Genomic DNA, 23,340 nt, shown 5'->3' on the forward strand with positions numbered 1-23,340 from the left:
TCCAGTGTACTGCAACAGCTGGATGACTGCTTTATCCTGCAGATGACACAATGAGTTATACCCAAATGTATGGAGGTTAATAAGAGGGGGTATAAATAGCTCTTTTTCATTTGAAAGTTGACAGTGGGTATTATTAGCAAATGTTAAATTGTGATTTTATGGATCATAACTCAGGGAAAATATGAAAATAGATGACATATGCGATTAAAATCTCTAATTTCCTGCTTTGGACTCTTCACGGTGGGATATTAAGATGGTAAATATTCCATGTCTGAGGTCATGCAGATCAGGCCGCATTGATAACAGCTCTCAGAGGTCATAATCATAGTGTTGTCCAGAAAAACAGTGCTGCGTGTCATCCTTAAGTGTTCCTTTTTATGTAATGTAACTTTTTGGATTCAGATACACAAATCTACAAAATTACATGGGGATTACAGATACAAAATTCTCCAGTAAAAAGCTTAATTTGTTGTTATGTGTCTAGCACACTTCCTGAACAACGAAGTTCCATGAGTTTTCCATAAAGTTTGTGATTACAGGATGTGGTTCTTTTAAGAATCATTTAGATTCAGACAAGATCATCAACTAATAGCTGGTGTGTGGTGAGCCTACTGGCACACTATGTCAGCCGACGTGGTGGTTGAGCAGAGTCCCCTGTTCCCTGTGTGAGACAAAAGTGCAGAAAAAGCACACAAAGTGCAGAAAAGCGCTATAGAAATGTAACATACATTCATTCATTAATTTGCTGATGATTTTCAACTGGTTTGACCAATTAATTGAGGGGGAAAGACAAAGGGATAGTTCACCCAAAAATGTTAATTCTCTCATAATTTACTCACCCTCATGTCATCCCAGATTCCAAGTGAATGTGTGTTTGAACGATCCCTTTAAAAGAACATTTTGCTCACAAATCAGACATCACTATGACAAGTTTTACTCTACACAAGAGAAATATTTAGCCAATGAAATATTTAAGAGCAATGCAAAACTAGAAAAATGCATATGCACTTTAGAAATGACCATGATTTGTACATTATTTTATTTTACTTAAATATAAAGTTTAAATGTAACCTCATAATTGTAAAGGCAGCCTCATTTTTATTTGTGATTTTAGATTTGGAAATCATACTTGTAATCAGAATGTATGTTGTTTTTATGTTTGGTTTTGATCACTCCAGTTATTTTCCCATATAAACGCCACAACACTTTAATAGGATCTCATCTTAGCTCCTGGCTCCATCTAGTGGAGAATACCATTCACCCTCCCATTGCCCTTGAAATGTACTAAATTAGTGTTAATGTTTGATCTCCCATTATATATGGTCAAAAGTGTATTGCACATGTTGAATTTTGAATTGTATTAGAAATTACCTTTAATATAGCACTTAAAAACATAGTAGTGTATACTGTCTAGCTTGTACAGTGTTTGAATGACTTCAGAAACCTAAACGAACAAGTACACTTCACTGAGAACTGCCTACATTGAACTTAAAAGTGCATTTTACTGAGAACTGTACACACAAATTATATTGCATTTCAGAAAGCTTGGTTTAAAAATAATACTAATTGCAGGAAGGCATGAGTTCACACAGCAGATGGTCACATGGTTCATGTTCACATAGATGACTACCCTAATGACTACTCCTACTGTGTCATCCCCCTGATCAGCTTTGATTCACCACACTTGTGTCACCATGGTGACATGCGTAACAGTGAATCTGGTGAGTGGTCACAAACTGTTGCATGTGTAATAGTGAGGGAAGTAGTGTTCATCACTGGCTGCATAATCTGCTAGTCATCTGCTGTTTCATATCATGTATGACGTGATTGCTTGTGTAAGAATTGAGCAAGATTATCACAGAAGGTAAGGTAATGGAGTTTATGAAAAAAAAAATCTAAAATATTTTGCATGGTGAAGTTCCACATGAATGAGGTAATCAAAGAGCCCTTGAGCTGAGGTGTTGTCTGCATGATATACTGTAAGGTTTGCATTAAAACTAATAAATTATAATTTCAGAATATGTAAACATGAAACAACTTGTACGTTATCAGTAATGTCTTGCGAACTGTGTCTCATTGCTTTAGTCATGAGCCACCTTCTTGAAGCCTTTAATGGCATTTTCTTGTAATATGATGCATTATCTGATATCACTTCTGTCTTCAATGTATTTTACAGTCCAAATGTCTAAGAAGCTAAACATTTCTATGTCACAATCAAACTTAAGCAAATATGTGACACTATATTCATAGTATGATATTTATGATAGTATGACATTATATTTATAATATATACAGGTGAAACTCGAAAAATTAGAATATCGTGCAAAAGTTCATTAATTTCAGTAATTCAACTTAAAAGGTGAACCTAATATATTATACAGACTCATTACAAGCAAAGTAAGATATTTCAAGCCTTTATTTGATATAATTTTGATGATTATGGCTTACAGCTTATGAAAACCCCAAATTCAGAATCTCAGAAAATTAGAATATTGTGAAAAGGTTCAGTATTGTAGGCTCAAAGTGTCACACTCTAATCAGCTAAACACCTGCAAAGGGTTCCTGAGCCTTTAAATGGTCTCTCAGTCTGGTTCAGTTGAATTCACAATCATGGGGAAGACTGCTGACCTGACAGTTGTGCAGAAAACCATCATTGACACCCTCCACAAGGAGGGAAAGCCTCAAAAGGTAATTGCAAAAGAAGTTGGATGTTCTCAAAGTGCTGTATCAAAGCACATTAATAGAAAGTTAAGTGGAAGGGAAAAGTGTGGAAGAAAAAGGTGCACAAGCAGCAGGGATGACCGTAGCCTGGAGAGGATTGTCAGGAAAAGGCCATTCAAATGTGTGGGGAGCTTCACAAGGAGTGGACTGAGGCTTCAAATGTCGTATTCCTCTTGTCAAGCCGCTCCTGAACAACAAACAACGTCAGAAGCGCCTTACCTGGGCTAAAGAAAAAAGAACTGGTCTGTTGCTCAGTGGTCCAAAGTCCTCTTTTCTGATGAGAGCAAATTTTGCATCTCATTTGGAAACCAAGGTCCCAGAGTCTGGAGGAAGAATGGAGAGGCACACAATCCAAGATGCTTGAAGTCCAGTGTGAAGTTTCCTCAGTCTGTGTTGGTTTGGGGAGCAATGTCATCGGCTGGTGTTGGTCCACTGTGCTTTATTAAGTCCAGAGTCAACACAGCCGTCTACCGGGACATTTTAGAGCACTTCATGCTTCCTTCAGCAGACAAGCTTTATGGAGATGCTGACTTCATTTTCCAGCAGGACTTGGCACCTGCCCACACTGCCAAAAGTACCAAAATCTGGTTCAATGACCATGGTATTACTGTGCTTGATTGGCCAGCAAACTCGCCTGACCTGAACCCCATAGAGAATCTATGGGGCATTGTCAAGAGAAAGATGAGAGACATGAGACCAAACAATGCAGAAGAGCTGAAGGCCGCTATTGAAGCATCTTGGTCTTCCATAACACCTCAGCAGTGCCACAGGCTGATAGCATCCATGCCACGCCGCATTGAGGCAGTAATTAATGCAAAAGGGGCCCAAACCAAGTACTGAGTACATATGCATGATTATACTTTTCAGAGGGCTGACATTTCTGTATTTAAAATCCTTTTTTTTTTATTGATTTCATGTAATATTCTAATTTTCTGAGATTCTGAATTTGGGGTTTTCATAAGCTGTAAGCCATAATCATAAAAATTATATCAAATAAAGGCTTGAAATATCTTACTTTGCTTGTAATGAGTCTATATAATATATTAGTTTGACCTTTTAAGTTGAATTACTGAAATTAATGAACTTTTGCACGATATTCTAATTTTTCGAGTTTCACCTGTATATAATATGATCATTCATAACTGCTTTTTACAAAAGGTCAGATTTCCTTCCATTTAAGCACAGAAGATGCATGATTCTTTTCCAATTCATCTTTTCACTCAAATTGTTATGCTTGTACTTTATGATGTAAATGTTTGTATTAAAATTGAAAATAAATAGAAGCATTTTTACATATCAAAGGAATACAGGATAATACTACCCCTTTTGTTTTGTGAAAACATTGCTGTTGAACTTTGGGAAAAATGACATTGCAGTCAAACTCAGCCATGATGTCAGAGAGATAGATGAGATCACACCACGGATGCTCAAGACCTTCCTGATAAACAATTTTCCCGAGAACAAAATTCCACATTTAAAGGAATATTCCAGGTTCAATGCAAATTGAGCTCAATCGACAGCATTTGTGGCATAATATTGATAACCACAAAAAATAATTTTGACTTGGAAGTGAATGGGGACAATCTGTAAACATTAAAATACTCACTAATTCAAAAGTATAGCCACATGACAAAATCACTAACTAACCTTTTCTGTGTAAAGTTATAGGCAATTTTACAACTTCGTTGTGGTTATGTATACCCTGTCTTGTTCCACTGTTGCCCTTTTGTTTACCATTTTTGTCACTTTTGTACTCCTTAGTTTTCACTTTTGTCCCTTTTGTAGCTCCACAGTCTTGTTTTCCCTCGTGTTCACTGTTCATTGTTTTCACCTGCCCTTGTTAATTTGCCTTTGGTTTCTGTTAATCACCTTGTCATCTAGTTTGTGTTCTGTTTGTTCATTGGCCCCTTTGTCCCAGATTCTTGTATTTAAACCCTGTCTGTTTGTTCAGTCTCTGTCAGTCGTTGTTTGATTGTTTGAATGTTCTTCCCGTGTTCGTTTCCCCATCGTGGGTGTTCCTTTGTGTTTTGTTTAATAAATAAAGATAACTGCATTCGTCTGCCTTCTCCTACTTCCACAACCGTTACAGTGGTGATGGTCAACAAACCCTAAATCTACTGTAAAAAAAATTACGATTTAAACAAATTTATAGCTCAAATATTACATGAGTTTTAATAGAAGAATTAATTGGCCAAAGGGAAGACCTCCTCAGCAAAGGCGGTTCTTCACAAATAGTTTACACCTTAATTGATGAACTCATGAATGTAACAAGAAAAGACCACTGCATATAAAAAAATATAGCACAAAATAAATAAAATAGAATGCCCATATGTATTTTTGGATCTAAGCCACTCACCAGGTGTTGACAACGTTGTAATTGTGTCCAGAAAACACTGAAATCCTTTCCTGTGGACAACATGAGAAATACCGGGTGCCTTTTCCCATTTAGATACAGAACGAATGGAATCCTAATGTAAATTAGTTTTCTTTTTACAATCATGTAAACATGAAAATATCACAGAATTGTATGTGTGATTTCCAGGGCCCAAAAATTATAAACATTTATAAATTCTTAAAATCATGGAAGTTATATCAATTTCCTTAATGAATATATTTTTGTGTTATATGGTATCATCCTTATATAATTAGTGACTTTTAAAAATACTTATCCAGTAATTGCAAAGAACATGAAAAGTGATAGAAAATCATTGTTTAAAATGTCAGAACCCTGTGTCACGCTCTGCATCGCCAAATGTCTATCAGTGAAGAATCTGTGTGTGATGTTCCAGTTATGGCCATCTCAAAATGAAATTGCATTTCCAGTTCTTCTGTGTATGGGTGCATAATCTCAAAATCACAGCATGTTAGTAATAGGTCTTTCATTACAGTCTTTTAATGGTGATTTACAAAGAAGACCATACAATAAAAAAAAATACAAAAAGGTTTTGTTTGTTATATAAAAAACATAACAGCGTGTCTGTAAATGTGCAAGAAAAAGTTATGTACTGTACAATGGTTTGCAAAATGAATTACAGAATATGCTTATATAATAGTAGGCTTTGCATTCTCATGTAATCATTGTTCAAACAAATCCACTTGTGCAGATGAGTCACAGGCATTAATGATAGAATTAATAAATTCAAAAAGGCAAAAATATGACTACATATTCAGACCGTTGCGGTGTATTTCTATACATTTTAATATCTCTTTAGAAATTGAAATTAAATATTTAAATCAGTCAAATCCTTTGACTGTTTCATAATTCCCACTTTGTCATTTCAAAGAGCAACCAGACAATTTTAGGATGGTACACTCCTGGCTATCTAAATTATGCACACCATCTCTCTTAAAACTATGTTCCAGGTTCAATTTACTGCATTTGTGCCATATTTTGATTTCCACAAATATATATATATTTGTGTGTGCGACAAAACATTTTAGTGGTTATCAACGTTATGCCACAAATGCTGTTAATTGAGCTTCACTTGTATAGATGCCAAAACATTGTTATGTACATCGGACCCACTTCATATTAGCTGTCTTTAACTACTATATACTTAAGCATTTGATACAAATGTACTTAATATTTACATACATGTTATGGCATTGTACTTACATTTACAGTAGCAGTATTTAATAACATCTGTAGTTACACTGTTGACCTTACCCCTAATCCTAAACTTAACCCTTACCCTAATCTAAAACCCTAACCCTACTCCTAAACCTACCCGTATCTCAACCTCAGTAGCAGCAAAAGTGAATCTTGAGAATTTTGAAGAACAACATATAGTTTCACAATAAGTACATTGTATTTTATGTATGTTAATGTTTGTGCATAGTAGTTAAATACACCCAATGTAAAGTGGGACCATTGCATCAAATTGTATTTAAATTTCAGCTATTGCAAAATGATCAGAAAACACAAACAAAATGGACACACAATGGTATGCAAAATACAAACAGTTGGAAGAGAAATCAATGCAAAAAAATTGGATTGTGTGACTACGACAATGCATGGTCAAACACCATGTGAACAAAAATATTTTCCTCCACAATTCATAAACATAAAGTTGGCAATTTATGTAGACATTTTAATTGCTGTAACAAAATATGGTATGCCATGTAGCTTAGGTTACAATTTCTTGGCCCACCACACTTGACCTTGTAACTTAAGTTCTACAAGTGGAACAACACCATGGCGAATCACACAGGAGCAAAGCTAATTATGGTGGCGTTAATGACAGGCAGGTTAAGAAGCTGTTCTCTGTGCAACTGTTCAGAAAAGGTCCAGTAACTAGCCTGAGGAGAGGTGTGTGTATGGCTAGAAGTCTGATGAGGCTAATTATTGTCTTGCCTCAGAATCTTTGATATGATGTCTGATGCTGGGTCTTTGCTATGTCGCTTCAAAATACTCGTCCCACTGGCTAAAGACAAAGAGAAGAAATGCTTTGTAGTTAAATGACTCTTACAGCACAGAAAATGCCAGTATTCTTGGAAAGTTAGGGAGACAGAAGTGTCTACAAGATAAATAAGCTTGATTTCTAGGTGCCTGTGCTGTCATTATTGTATCATTATGAAAAAACTTGCATTAAAGCCCTTCTTTTTAATGGGAATCAGGGTATATTTAAGCAAGTCATAACAATGTAAATGATGGGAACAATGCTTGAGAACTTGCTGATGCAGGATGCACAGGAAAATTAAGGGTAAATATTACAACAACAACACTAAAATTAACCTATTTTCTAACAGAGAAAGTGCATGAATAGTGAAAATAGAACAAACGTACCCTTGACATCCCCACAGAGGTCAAACAAAATATAAGATGTCAAGAATAGTATAAAAAGCGCTTAAGTGTATACCTATTTTGAGATTTCTCTCCTGTGTGTTTTCTCCTGAGGAAGGACCTGTTACCAAAGCTGCTCTGTTACCATCACCATTGTTGCTTGTGTTGGTTGGAACAGATGCAAGGAGCCCTGAGAATCATTCCGAGAGGATACATTAAAACCCCAATGGCTGCATTTAATCTGACATACAATATCAATAAATCAACTGGAGTCTCACATGTGAATCTAGTTTAAGATCAACCGCTAAAATAGAAGTTGTTTGGTGCTTGCCTGTGCAAAACTTCCCACAAAGCTAGAGTGTTCTGGGTGGTAACTAAGTGGTTACTTATGGCACACGGACACGGCTACCACCGGACCTACAAACAGTGTAGGGAAAAGTTATTTTATTTTTTTAAATGACCACAGAACAATCAAGGAAATGTGAAAATGGTTCAACCAAATGGACGCTATCTAAACTGCCGAGCATTGGTAGGGAGAATGCCCTGGACTGGCATTGATCCACGATGAAGGATGGTATGTTTTGTTATGTTAACTCTATAGTCTGCTTGAAAGCTTAACTTTATTTAGTTGACCAGCTACTGGAAGCTTGCTTCTAATACAACCAGGCCAATTTAACTGTTAAAATCACCATGCAATAACTGCTTTATGCAGCACAATGAGCTAGTAGCTAACAGCTAGCATTTGTGTTTTTGTTTTGGTCAGTTTGTGTCATGTTTAAAATGATGTCACTGCAGTAGAGGCGGCGCATCTATGACGATCAGCCTATAATCCCACCCACTTTGAGATGTGACTAAACTGCAGTGGAAATGCAAGCTCAGAAATGTAAAGCGAGCAGAGTTGAGGCGAGTCAAACCGTAACGTGCTGTGGGAAAGTGCCCATAGTATGATACTTTCTACTACTCGCTGTAGATAACTTTAAATCTAGCGGGTCTGCGTCGAAAATCCAGTGATGCTTGTAGTGACGATTCTCTCGGACCAATCAGTGATCTGCAGGGTTTTGACATCACATTTAGTATCGGCTCGGCTCGCTTGGAACCTCGACCGTGGTGGAACTAAAAAAAGTACCAAGTACTAGGTACTATTCACAATGGAAAAACCCCAAAAAGCGAGCAGAGACGAGTCATACCGTGCAGTAGAAAAGCCCCATTACTGGCCCATGTCAAAAGAGCCCACCCTATCTCTATGCAATTCTATAGATAATTCTGAGTTTTTTCATTTCTGTATCACAAATGATGAGTTCTGTGCCAAAGTGTAATACTTAATACTTCATGTGAGCAATCATATTAGCAAATAGGTGCCTAGGTAAGTACCACTAATCATTATCTGTAGGCCTACAGCATTTCCTTACCAAGGCCTCGGTAACAGGACAGCTGCTGGTAGATCTGTTTCATTCGTTCGATGTTTATCCTGCTGGCCTCTGCGTGATTAACCATGGGTTTGGGGTAGTGCACTCCAATTATGCACTTGGCAATCTTCTGAACACTCTCTGGGGCATTCCAAGGGTCATAGATGAATTTGGCAGGGAAGCCCCTTAATATGGGCAAATAGCGCCTGTAACAAAAAAATTAAAAAATAATTATAATATGAATTTAATTAATATAATTATTTATTTTTATTCAATGTGTTAAAATCTGACAATCCCATCGAGTATTTTGTTTACATTATACTATCATTATATATAGTAATTTAAACAACTATAATGACAATAATTTAGGGGTCAGGAGGGCACCTTATAAAGTCTCCATTAGGGTCGGCACGTCGACCGAAGCCAACTGGACAGTAACAGTGAAAGAACTGCTGGAAGAATGAGCTGCACGAAAGCCACATCCAGCTGCCTGCATTCACACTCCAGTCTGCATCCAGCAACAACTCCTCAAATACCTTCAAAAAAAATAAAATTAAACAGCAGTTAACAGAACAGATTTCAACTTATCCAAACCAGCCTGCACTACTAAACAACTTCAAGCCACATCTATTACAAAGATTTTAACTTTAATGTTATGTTGTTTGCATACAGAGACATCCCTGCAAAGAAGAAGGATCCATAGAAGAATTTGCAGAAATATTTTGAAAGATAATAGCAATGCCCAGCGTACCTTCATGCCCTCTTCCCAGCTGATCCATAGGTCTCCACGCGTGAGGAAGCAAGCAACACCGTGCCTGGCTAGATGATGGATCCACCCCTCCTGCCTCAGCTGGGTCATAATTGCATCGATCCAAGGGAAACCAGTCCGGCCCTCTGCCCACTTTGCAAGAGCTTCAGGGTTCCGGTCCCACGGGATCTGCACGCAGATGGGATTGCCCTCCATCTTGTCAAAATGTGGGTTGTTAGTGGCAGCCGTGTAGAAGAACTCACGCCAGAGCAGCTGACCATAAAGTGACAATGGTGGGATACTGTTCTTCTTGACCTGTGATTGAAAAGCCAGAAAAGGATAAGGAAAAACCTGGCTTAATTTTATGATCTTTCAATCAGTCTTTGCAATGATAAACATTAGTTTAACTTACAGTAAGCATATGATACCCTCTTTACCTTTCTGTAGAGGTCTGTGAGTTTGAAGTAGAAAAGTCTGCAAGAGAGGCAGCCAAAGCGGAGGTAAGGGCTCAGGCCTGTGGGGCTGGCCAGCAAGGAATTAGCATTCATTCTGGGACGCTCAAAATTAGCCACCCATGCCTGCAAAAAAGCAAAAATCAAAACATTTAACAAAAAATAAATTACATAATATATATACTAATAGCCGAATAAATAAATACAAATACAGAGTTGCGACTAAAACCACAAGTCTGAAACCACATTGAAAATTTAAGATTCAAAATCTAATTTTCTTTTGTTCTCATAAATGTGAACTGGTTGTAGGCTTTCGAAAGTAAGAAACACTATAATGTAAAATGAAGCAGAACTATATTAAGACTATTTAAGGCAATATTTGTAGGCCACTAATCCATCCATCCATCCATCCATCGTCAACCGCTTATCCTGTGTACAAGGTCGCGGGGGGCTGGAGCCTATCCCAGCTAACATTGGGCGAAAGGCAGGGGACACCCTGGACAGGTCGCCAGTCCATCGCAGAGGCCACTAATCAAATCAGCAAATATATATAAAATTATATACCCCCCCCCCACCCCCACCGACGATATCATCGTCCATCGCGATGTTTACTGTCAACATAGTCAACTGCCAATTTAGGGACATCGCCCTAACCATTGGCAGTTGACGATGTTGACAGTAAAACATCGCGATGGACGATGATATCGTCGGTGGGGTGAGTATATAATTTCATATAATTTTCAAAAATTATATGAAAAATTATAATTTCGTTATTTTACTAACCCAACTAATGACTCGTCTGCGCTTTATCAGTAGGTTGCACGACACGTGAAGCATTTTTTTTTTTTTTAGCTTTCACTTAAGAAGAGTTGTGCACTATTTATTTTAATATATCTCTTTACACAAATACTATTTTCCACTTAAAAACTATAATTTCGTTATTTTACTCACTGATGAGCAAAAGGTCGAGGCAGAAATGACCATGTACCTGCAGGAAATGGCCATTGATGGGGAAGAGGACCCGCTGACTTGGTGGAAAACGGACGACAAAAGGTTTCCGTTCATTGCAAGATTAGCACGGAAATATCTGTGTGCTACCAGTACTCCATCAGAGCGGGTCTTCAGCACAGCTGGTAGTGTAGTTACTCCAATCCGCAGCTTATTAAAACCAGATAAAGTGAATATGTTGGTATTTCTGGCCAGAAACATCGAAATTTAAACATGGTCTATGGTGAAAGATATTAGACTTCTTTACGCATTTTTCGCCATCCGTTGCGGAGCTTCGATTTTGCATATTATTTTTTAAACGTTCATTTGTGTATTTCATATGACCACTTTACAATATTTCAATAACATAATTTATTTGGTAGCCTGTGCTGAAGTTAATTGTGCTGCTAATTATAAGTGAAATGTTAATGCCGAGTTTCGGTCTGAGTGTTGTTCCGTTTTCTTGTTCTTTATTTGTTGTTCTTCTATGTTTTAATAAATGTGTGTTATTCATATTCACCTTGTTTCTTTCATTTGATTTGACATTATGGATTTATGGCCAAGGAAATTTTTCTTTAAAAGTATTAACCAGACAAAAGTTATTTGATGTTCGCTGGTCTGGGTTTATCTTAAACTGCCGCTTCAGTGTATACAAGAGCTATGTGACAATGAGCAAGATTTTCTGAGACACTACAACTACTAATAATTAATTAATAAAGGCTATTTTCTTGTAGCCTACAACATAAAATATTTTAATCTAAATGTACAGTGTAAAACATGTAAAAAAAAGACAAGAAGCTAACAATGTCAAGATCAATATTTGTGCAGCCTGCCTGACACGGTATTTTCACAGACTAACACGTCACGTCTCTGGCATATACCACAGTATTTAAAATAGCATATATGCATTAGTTATATTCTCAATTTAATTTACAGAGCAATCCCTGCAAAGTTTTTAGGTTAACTATAGAAGAGACTAGGATTAGTGAGTCACACTAGCAAGATTTGCAAAAGGGGGCGTGGCATCACGATGGTGGCTCTACATCGTGATGTTGGTCAGCCATCACGATGGACGATGATATCGTCCATCGGCACAACCCTATATATATATATATGGCAATGTCATATACGGGACCATTACCTTCCTCTCCAAATGCCTCTCTAAACGAGTCAGAGCTTCAGTCTCTCCACCAGGCCACACTGCTGAGGTCAGCCCATCAGTCTCAAAACCTGGGGAACACATGCAATACTCAGTCAAACTCCCATTTACAACAGATACATGCACACATACCCAAAGTGAGGAAACGCAGATGTCTCACCCAGCTCCTCCAGCGAAGGCACCCCAAACTTGTCGTCATGGTCATCGGTAATGGGTGTGCTGCATCTGCCAATTAATTCAGCTGTAATTGTCTCTGCTGGTGTTTCCACAGGCCCCATTCTGCTGATGAGCATCTGAAATCGCTTATAAGTGAGAGGAGACAGCCCTCCATTTAACTCTATGATCCTACAGAAAGAGAATACATGTGCACACAAGTCAACGGTTAGTACTTTTTTCAGATTAGGGTTATCATAATTACAGGTTGACAGACAGTGGATTTTGCCAATAACTACGGTTGTGGAAAAGGCTTGATTACGGATTAATTGTCCGATAGCTTTAAAAATGGATTTATAGAATGTTACAAAATGTTCTTAGTTGTCACAGAGGCAAAAAAAAGTGGTCCTATATAGCCTCATATATATACATATATATACACACACACACATATATATATAAATATATATACACACACACACACACGCACACACACACACACACACACGCACACACACATATACATACATATACACACATACATATATACACACATACACACACACACACACACACACACACACACACACACATATATTTTTTATATATACACATACACACACATATTTTTTATATATACACCGACCTGCCACAACATTATAACAAACTGCCTAATATTGTATAGGTCCCCCTTGTGCCGACAAAACAGCACCAACCCGCATCCCTACCACAATTGTACAGAACAGTTATCAGAGTTAACGTAGACTTTGTCAGTTTGTTTGGCAGAAAGATAGTGGCTGACAGCCTTAGTCACCATCCTCTTTTATTGTACGGAAGTCTATCATTTTGTCAAACAGGTTTGGAACATGAGGGTAAGTAAATTATTTTTGGTATCTAACAGCAGTATAAAGTATTCAAGTAAACAGTGAAATAAAATACCAAAAATAACTAATCAAATGTAAAAGAAAACTACCAAAATTATTGTATTAGATCAAAACACAGGACATTAACACATTAATTTATTAGGCTTTCATGTATAGTCAGACCATGAACATGACATGTGAATGACAGGTTTCTGTAACCACAGAATTTGTGTAGGTCTGGTAATAACCTCCCACATGACTGCTGGCAGTTACAGACATGGGAGTCATATAGGCATATGACAAAGAGTACATATACACACTCACTTGTCCAGATCATAGAGTGTGTGGGAGATCCTGATGAAGACTTCCACCTCTGCTTCAGTAGCCAGCTTCTTAATGGCTGCATCTCGATCCTTCCCGAAGGGCTCGGAGTCATACTCGTATGACAGCCGGGTGATTTTCCACTCCTAAGAAAATAAAAGAGGACACACACATAATATTGCTGCAAACATGCACTGAGGTTTTACACACACACAAAAAACATTAGTAGAACAGAGCTATAAGTTGTTGACTAGTCTCTCTTGGCAGTCTGTTTAGTGACCTTAAATAGCCTTGGAAAGACATCCGTGGGTTGTCCCCTGATGACGAAGAGGCGAGAGTTCAGTTTGCGGAGGCTGGCATCCAAGTCCTCCAGACACTGCAGTAAAAACCTGTAAAACAGACAACACGGCGTACTGAACACTCAGTTAAATGATCAGGTTTTAATCATTCTTAAATATAATTATAAATGGTGGATTTTAAACATTGATGTTAGCGGTACATTTTAAATCTAAACATTGCTTTGATATGGTAAATAATCTGCACTTATATAGCACTTTTTTTTTTTTAACATTAGAGGATACCAAAGCCCTTTACACTGTGTCCCAATCACCCATTCACACATACACCAATGGTGGCAGAGCTGCCATGCAATGCTAGCCTACCATTGGGAGCAACTTGGAGTTCAGTGTCTTGCCAAAGGACACTTCGGCATGTGGAGCTGTGTGGGCTGGGAATCGAACTGCCAACCCTGCGATTAGCAGCCGACCCGCTCTACCACCTGAGCCACAGCCACCCGCTTTTAATTAAATTAAAAATCTGCAGGAAAAGTAGAGCTATTTTTCCTCTCACAATAAAGAATAAGCCTTGGACTAATCTGGATTGCAGAGAAAATGTGATTCCAACAGATGGCAATAACATACTATTTGTCTGAAAAGCACCAGTATTTGAGTGGTTAAGATGGCATACTGCACAACAAGACATGATTCTTTATTATATTTGTATGGGCCAAGTTACATGATTGAGAGTTTACATGCAACAAAAGTTTAGAGTTAGAATGAACTGGAGTTCTGAAAAAAAGCTGCAAGACGTTCTTTATAAAATATGACGTTTATGACCGTCTATTCCTGGATTAGCCTAGAAAAGATTGGCCTTTGTTCAACAGCATAACATTGTGCATGGAAAATATGAAGGAGCCTGCTATGAAAAAGAAGCTTGTCTACTCCTAGTCTCTCCACAGAGCTAAAAATATTTGTACAAATTTAACTTCCACAGTATGACAAACATCATTACACACAATAAGCTTTAGTTTAACATTAAACCAAACCTTGGTTATGATCCCCATTTAATGAAATAATCTTCTAAATTTATACCTTGATTGTTGCACGAATTACTATCTTGAAAAGGACATTGGACCGATTTGAATCCTTTATGATTTTATGTTGGCTACACTGAACATTATGGTATAATCCAGTCTGAGCTAGAGTTGTTCCTCTTCAGCAGACTAGAGGTCTCTCTTGTGTGACTGGATCAGCAGTAAAACATCCAGTTCAGCCAGTCTGCAACCCATTTTCAAAACGTCTGATCCCCTACAGCAGGGGTGGGGGGAACGTCAGGCCTCAGGGCCATATAAGGCCTGCGAGACCAATTTACCTGGCCCACGAGGCCATTTGAAAATAAAAAAAATAGCCTTGATTCCTTTCAAATAATGTTTAAAAATCATTTTAAATTCTCAGGGCCAACAAAGCCTAATCTGCTGGCCTTATGTGCCAAAAAAAAAAAAAAATTCATCTTCATTCTCAATCACCTTTTTGTATTATTAATTGCTTTCCACTCTTAATTAATCTACAATCAAATAGAGAAAAACGAAGTTTATCCAGCAATAATTTATTCCTTGATGCTTACAAGCGAAGTGTGACAACTGTTTCACAAATCACATTCCCGAATCCGAAGCAGCGCGTTAGTTTGAGCTCCACCCTCTCAGGCCTTTAGAATTTCCACAGAATCCCTCAACAGTGCACATGAATGAGCGACTAAAGTCAGATTGTCAGATTCATCAGCCAATCAGATTGATTTATTTGTTCTTGGTGGGTGTAATCTTTAGGATATGTCCCAGTCAGGGCCTTCTAGCTGGCCTTGAGTAATGCAATCACGCTTTAAGTGAGTAATTTGAAAGCTAAGAGCGTGAGATCTTGCTGACGAGTCGACTGTCATTTCTGCCGCTATCAGCATTGAGAAAGAGATCCTTATGGATTTAAAAACACAAGATGTTCTGCATGACCGTGTAATTGCTTAATTTATTAATCAGGAAAGGAGGACTGATTTTCACTTTAAGTAAATTAGTAAGTGCTTTTTGCATTGTTATAGCAACATCAGGAGTTTTCTAAGTGTAAATTAGGCTGCTGGAGCATTCAGTGTCAGATCAAGTTGAGAAGTAGTGCTGCGTTCCATTCAACTCGGAAAGCCGGATTTTCCAACTTCCTACTAGGCTCGTGCAGCGAGCCAGAGCCCGGACTTGAACCCATTTGAAAGTCTCTGGAGAGACCTGAAAATGGCGGTCCACCAATGGTCCACATCCAACCTGACAGAGTTTGAGAGGATCTGCAGAGATGAATGGCAGAAAATCCCCAAATCCAGGTGTGCAAAGCTTGTCGCATCATACCCAAAGAGACTTGAGGCTGTAATCGCTGCAAAAAGGTGCTTTAACTAAGTACTGGGTCTGAATATTTATGTATTTTATATATATAAGTTATCAAAAATCTGTTTTTTTGCATTGTCATTATGGAGTGTAGATTAATGTGAAGAAAAGAAATATTTCAAGCATTTTAGCATAAGGCTGCAACATAACAATGTGAAAAGATTAAGGGTCTGAATGCACAGTAGATCACTGAAAGACTGGATGCCCACAATCATTTAAGGCTCACTTGTTTAAAAGCATAACTGTAGGCTTAATTGTTGGAATATTAAATATTACAGCATATTTCATGCATCCAAAACATTATTGAATCCCCTTCAAAGAGTTTTGTTTACAGTTTTATTATATGCCTATGATTTTACCCACGTGAATGCCTACTTGCATTGGCCGCTGAGGATGTAATTGTAAAATTAAAAAGTCTTCCACTGAAATCGCATCAGCGGCATCACAGGTTTCCCCTCTTAAATGTTAGCCATTTTATGTGTACAATCATATAAAAATATAATCAATGTGTGGATAAACTTCATATTAAAATACTTTAACGTGTTGATTAACAAAGCAGTTAAATATTCTAGATTCCAATAAAATATTCATGTGAATATTGAAATGTAAACTTCTGTCCTGAGATGGATGAACTGTTTGGCTTTGCAGCTCAAAAGCTTGCTGCTGCAGGAAAGCAATTAAACAATTTCCTTTTTTTTTTTGTCTGAAGTGCAAAAATGCATACAACAGCTTTTTGTCATGATTTATATTGTTGAAGTAGCCAAATATATTGGATAATTCTCCCAATTTTCTCACAGGAATGAAAACGTAACTATGGTAACAGGGCATTGCTTTCCCCCAGGAGTGGGTGGGGCCTCCTTGCCAACTCCATCTATGATAATGAAGCAAAAAAAAAAAAAAAAAGTGTTTCTCTTAATTATGCATATATTTAATTTAATCAGTGTTTAGAGCAGAATTCTAAGTTATTTTAGTGGACTATCTGTATTTAACTGCAAGATGTTTGTGCTTCTCATCCGTTACTGCATGTTGATATCAGGCATAATGAAGAAGATCTGAAATTTTTTTGTGCATGTATATGTATTCCTTTTTTACAGGCAGTTGTTTCCTTTATATTCCACACGTAACTGGCAACAGATCAAATGGATCACCCAAAACGCATCTTAAAGTTACAATCCCAAAATGAATGCACAAACTCACACATACCAACGGGAGAGTTTATTTAGTGTTGACATGTACACAAAAAAAACATGAAAGGGCTTGCGCCAGATAATTTGCAATTCGAACAGATGGGGAAAAAAAAAAACAGTTTAAAATAATGATGAGACAGTGAGTAGGGTGGACGTGGGTGAGTTTTATTTTATTTTTTGTCTCCTGCTTCTCAGTGCATCTCCACTTGCGGGTTCTCTGTATTTTTTGGGTTTTGCTCACTGTCAGTCTTTCGCTAGTTGGGATAGTACGCACACCTGACGACTCGGCGGACAGATTTCAAGCATGTTTGATATCTGTCGTGGCATCTGCGACTAGTCTGGGCAAGTCGCAGACGTGCGCACACTAAACAACCATCAGTCGTGGGGGCAGAACAGTCGCCAACTAGTTGACATCTTAAAACATCAAAGGAGACGAGCTTGAGTCGTGTCATGTGCGCTAGGCTTTAGTGAGAGGATGCTGGAAGGAGGAGGGAAAATAGGTCAGGGCTGAAAGGGGAGTGAGGTAACAGCATCTACTGACACACTAACCTAATTCATGTCCTGCACTAGGAAAAGAAGTGACTGAGCTGGATGTTACATAATTTTTCGACTAGGAGGGCGACTGCCTGTACATCCCACAAGCATATCCCATATTTTCAGAATATTTCTTTTCAGCAGGGAATATAATATTAAACAATACAGCTGTGAAATATGCACAATAGCACTAAACGAAAAGAGATTTACTCTTTTGTGGGGAGAAAAATAATTACCAAAGGGAGTAAACCTCACCAAAAGGGGGAATATGACACAATTGAAGGCAATTTAATAGTTTAAGCTCTAACTACATGCTTAGTCTTTTCACAGCATGCCGCACCTTACAGAATCTCTGCTACATACTGAGCTACTGATATTCAACCTGTACAACAAAAAGGACAGAATACTTGTAAATAAGGGGACCGTGTCAAGCAATTTTCATATTCCTGGACTCAATTCAACCAAAAATCTTAATCCTCATTTATTCTGTATGATGAACCACTTTATCCCATACAAAAGATGTAAACAAAACAAGAAATCATCATCATTAGGGTACAATGGGGCTAAAGGCACTTACGATTTTATTTTCTCCCAAACAGTAAAATGCAACAAAAACTACCACTGTACATAAATAACAGTGAAGATCAATTTGTTTATCCTCCGGAGACCAGAGCGTGACTGCTCTATGCAACTTCCATTCCCCTTTTTGACTTGTAACTAGAAGCCCCACTAAGAAACATGCAAAAAAAATAAATAAATACATGTCCACTAGGGTTGCAACGGTATGAGATTTTCACGGTATGATAACAGTCTCAGAAAATATCACGGTATTACACAATTAGTATTATCTTTTTTTATCTTATTAGTATTTTACATTGGAAATCAAGTGTCGAACTGCCATAGATTAAACATAACCTGTATTTAATGTATCCTGGGTTGCATTTCCTTTTATGTTGCATAGTTTTGTTCATGGTTTTCCAGTATAAGGACACACACACACTCATGTCAGACCCCCTCGCCTCGCTTCTGACATCTGCTGCATGTGTGTGGCGCAAGTTGACGAGTCTGACAGACAGTCGAGGAGGAAAGGAGATGCGCAAGTGAGAAACTCCATCCGTTTTCTCAATACCGTAGATAAGCAAATGTACATGGTATGATAACCGTAAATTTTTAAACCGTGGTATACCATGAAACCGATATACAGCTGCAACCCTAATGTCCACATATGTTGCCAGCATTATTAAGTTGTGACATTTTAAATAATACAAAGCTTCATCAAATTGTTTATCATAGTAGTGCTCGTTAATAGTGTTTTCGTTACAGACATTACATCAGAAATGTACATAATTAATTCAGATTGAAAGTAATGGCCAGCATCATACGTTCATTGCCATGTAAAAATAAAATTATACATTATTAATTCTGGATCGATGTAATGCTTACCATTGTCTCATGTCTGTCAAACATGTTGAGTGGAACTGCTGACTGAAACGGAACATTTGACTGGATGTTAGGAGGAAATGACTTAACCTCCTGTGCGGTCTGTCTGCACTGGTCTCAGAACAGTTTGAAACGCACCTTATTTTCATCTTAATGCCATATAAAGCCTCTGAAAGCAACAATTTCCAGCTTTTGGATGTATCAATTGACAATGTGATACTTCAAGGAAAATAAGCCTATAGTCCACGTGTGTGGCCATTGTGACTAACAGCATGCCATTTCACGATATAATCAAGGACATTTTTAAAATGACAAATTGCATGAAACTTTAATGAAAGCCAAGAGTCTCCTGAACTGAGGTCAGTCGGTTTACATTAAAAATAATTATGCATACAGTGAAGCCAAAACACAATGTCTATGTGGACGAGGGTGGTTAAAGTATATTTGAGATGTTATAAAATGCCAAATGTGGCGCGCACGCTCACATTTTTGTAAATATTTGTTTATATCTTTTCATGTGACAACACTGAAGAAATGACACTTTGCTACAATGTAAAGTATTGAGTGTACAGCTTGTATAACGGTGTCAATTTGCGGTCCCCTTAAAATAACTCAACACACAGCCATTAATATCTAAACCGCTAGCAACAAAAGAGAGTACAACTCTGTGAAAAATGTCCAAATTGGGCCCAATTAGCCATTTTCCCTCCTGGTGTCATGTGACTCATTAGTGTTACAAAGTCTCAGGTGTGAATGGGGAGCAGGTGTGTTAAATTTGGTGTTATCGCTCTCACACTCCCTCAAACTGGTCACTGGAAGTTCAACATGGCACCTCATGGCAAAGAACTCGGAGGATCTGAAAAAAAGATTTTTTGCTCTACATAAAGATGGCTATAAGATTATTGCCAAGACCCTAACACTGAGCTGCAGCACGGTGGCCATGATCATACAGCGGTTTAACAGGACAGGTTCCACTCAGAACAGGCCTCGCCATGGTCGACCAAAGAAGTTGAGTGCACGTGCTCAGCGTCATATCCAGAGGTTGTCTTTGGGAAATGCTGTCAGCATTGCTGCAGAGGTAGAAGGGGTGGGGGGGTCAGCCTGTCAGTGCTCAGACCATACGCCGCACACTGCATCAATTTGGTCTGCATGGCTGTCGTCCCGGAAGGAAGCCTCTTCTAAAGATGATTCACAAAAAAGCCCACAAACAGTTTGCTGAAGACAAGCAGACTAAGGACATGGATTACTGGAACCATGTCCTGTGGTCTGATGAGACCAAGATAAATTTATTTGGTTCAGATGGTGTCAAGCGTGTGTGTGGTGGAAACCAGATGAGGAGTACAAAGACAAGTGTGTCTTGCCTACAGTCAAGCATAGTGGTGGGAGTGTCATGGTCTGTGGCTGCATGAGTGCTGCCGGTACTGGGGAGCTACAGTTCATTGAGGGAACCATGAATGCCAACATGTACTGTGACATACTGAAGCAGATCATGATCCCCTCCCTTCGGAGACTGGGCCGCAGGGCAGTATTCCAGCATGATAACGACCCCAAACACACCTCCAAGACGACCACTGCCTTGCTAAAGAAGCTGAGGGTGAAGGTGATTGACTGGCCAAGCATGTCTCCAGACCTAAAACCTATTGAGCATCTGTGGGGCATCCTCAAATGGAAGGAGCACAAGGGCTCTAACATCCATCAGCTCTGTGATGTTGTCATTGAGGCGTGGAAGAGCAACCTGTGAAGCTCTGGTGAACTGCATGCCCAAGAGGGTTAAAGCAGTGCTGGAAAATAGTGGTGGCCACACAAAATATTGACAATTTGGGCCCCAATTTGGACATTTTCACTTAGGGGTGTACTCACTTTTGTTCCCAGAGGTTTAGACATTATGAGGGGACAGCAAATTTACACTTATACAAGCTGTACACTCACTACTTTACATTGTAGCAAAGTGTCATTTCTTCAGTGTTGTCACATGAAAAGATACAATCAAATATTTACCACAAAAAAAAAAACAAAAAAAAAAAAATATATATATATAACATCTGGACTCCTTATGTGTAAAATTTGGGGGTAAAAGTCCCTCTTGCCACTTTTTTTTTTTATGCTTTATCAAAACAATCAATCAGTTATATTTACTCACATAAATTATGTTGCTCCATCAAAATGTATAAATTTTTCAATCTTAATACACTTTGTAAACAGAAAAAAAGCAGGTTTTGTTGAGGTGTGCCTTTTGTCCCGTTGTACCCTACTTGTTTTATAACATAATTCAAAATAATTATTTTTTTAGATTGTACAGTTTTTATAGTAGTGCCCCCTTACTGCATGCAGGTGGTGATATCTGATCTCCTCTGTGCACACATGTTCCAGGTGGAAACTCACCTCCACCTGCTGATTCCCACGTTGGACGATCCCGCAAACCAGGGGTCCAGTATGTAAACGCATCTCAGAGTGTCCGCTCCCACTATAGAGTCCCGCAGTGCTGGGTTGTCATGGATCCTCAAGCCCTTTCTAAACCAGTGGATCGTATTGACCACCATTGCGCCAACTATACTGAAAACTCTGTAATCACGAATGTTCCAGCTATTCCCAAACTTGGCAAATCCAGAACTCCAAAGGCAATGATAAACTTAGATAACAGATGTATGAAGACAAAGAAATGCAAGATCTGGGCCTGTTTTTTCAGCCTTGCTCAAGAAAAACGTTTCCCATGTTGAAGTAGAATCTCTGCGCCCGTAACTGCTGAATGACCCACCTTAAATTCATATAGTTGCCACCCTGTGACTGACGTGATGCGTGCAAAAACAATATATTTAAAATGTTTTACTCATACAATGCGGTAAAACTGATGAATTCATGTAAACAAACACGCACGCACGCACAGTGTGTTTTCTACAAAGACAACACGCGAGGAAGAAAAAAAAGAAGAGTTCAACTTCATCCGAAACGCTTCAGTAATCACGCCTTATGTCCAAACATTATCAATCTGAACGCATCCATCCACAAGACATTACGAGAGTCGGCTGGAGGCGAACAATTTTAATACACTCAGAGAACCGTCAACAATTAGTCGACTCCACCCACATTCTGAAGAAACTGGTGCCTACGCAGCTGATTGGTCAAATCCGCCCGTACACGTAAAGCTCCATCACGTTCAAGTGGTGCGGTCACTGACACCCGCACATGTTATTCATTAATAATGTAACAGATTAGATTGATTTTTGTGAAGTTAGTAACTCTGCAGATCCTCTCAAGCTCTGTCAGGTTGGATGTGGACCATCGGTGGACAGCTATTTTCATGTCTCTCCAGAGATTTTAAAATGGGTTCAAGTCCGAGCTTTGGCTGGGCCACTCAAAGACATTCACAGAATTTCACAGATAAAAACTGAATAAAAGCAGGTTCGTGCGTATTTGCTGCTCGATTCTGATTGGTCAGAGTGTGAGTACCCGGATAAGCACATGAACACAAGCGAGACAAAAGGGGAAAACAAATGAGGTAACTTGGGGACAAGTTTTGTCATAAGAACTGCACTAGTAGTGGTGGATCATATAGTTCACCTCAAGTCTATACAGCATTAGTGCCATAACTTCAGTGTAAATACAATGATTTCTAGATAAACAATAAGATAGCATCATTATATAGAATATAATCTAGTTGTTTATAATTATACAATATTAGATTGTGCTGTGATATTACTTTTCCCCACATCAACATTGACAAAACACATTCACAATTTTTTTTTTTTTTTTTTTTTTTACAGTAAAAGAATGCTACAGTGGAAAATTATTAATAGGTTAATCAGCCCAAGTTACCTTACTATATATATCATGAAAATGTATTACTATTTGTATAAATTACTTATTGTATTGTAAAATAAAATGTACGTACAT

At 38.2% G+C, this 23,340-nt stretch overlaps 1 protein-coding gene across 2 annotated transcripts; it reads right to left on the reverse strand.

Annotated features, from left to right (window-relative positions):
• Nucleotides 1–5,600: 5,600 nt before the first annotated feature.
• Nucleotides 5,601–22,658, reverse strand: LOC127661517 (cryptochrome-1-like). 2 transcript variants are annotated; one of them, XM_052152255.1, is made up of 11 exons: nucleotides 21,832–22,657; nucleotides 13,874–13,982; nucleotides 13,597–13,739; nucleotides 12,417–12,601; nucleotides 12,239–12,327; nucleotides 10,096–10,236; nucleotides 9,662–9,973; nucleotides 9,295–9,446; nucleotides 8,914–9,116; nucleotides 7,581–7,694; nucleotides 5,601–7,145 (listed from the first exon to the last, which is right to left on the reverse strand). In XM_052152255.1, exons 1-11 carry the CDS (start codon nucleotides 21,987–21,989, stop codon nucleotides 7,060–7,062), a joined length of 1,692 nt encoding a protein of 563 aa, XP_052008215.1. In that variant the 5' UTR covers nucleotides 21,990–22,657; the 3' UTR covers nucleotides 5,601–7,059. The 2 variants fall into 2 exon arrangements, 1 of the variants encoding a protein (XP_052008215.1); XR_007972764.1 differs by lacking the exon at nucleotides 5,601–7,145 and adding an exon at nucleotides 7,836–7,921 and having other exon boundaries at nucleotides 21,832–22,658.
• Nucleotides 22,659–23,340: the final 682 nt, after the last annotated feature.

The sequence above is a fragment of the Xyrauchen texanus genome, chromosome 21 (assembly GCF_025860055.1).
Source record: "Xyrauchen texanus isolate HMW12.3.18 chromosome 21, RBS_HiC_50CHRs, whole genome shotgun sequence".
Classification (NCBI taxonomy): domain Eukaryota; kingdom Metazoa; phylum Chordata; class Actinopteri; order Cypriniformes; family Catostomidae; genus Xyrauchen; species Xyrauchen texanus.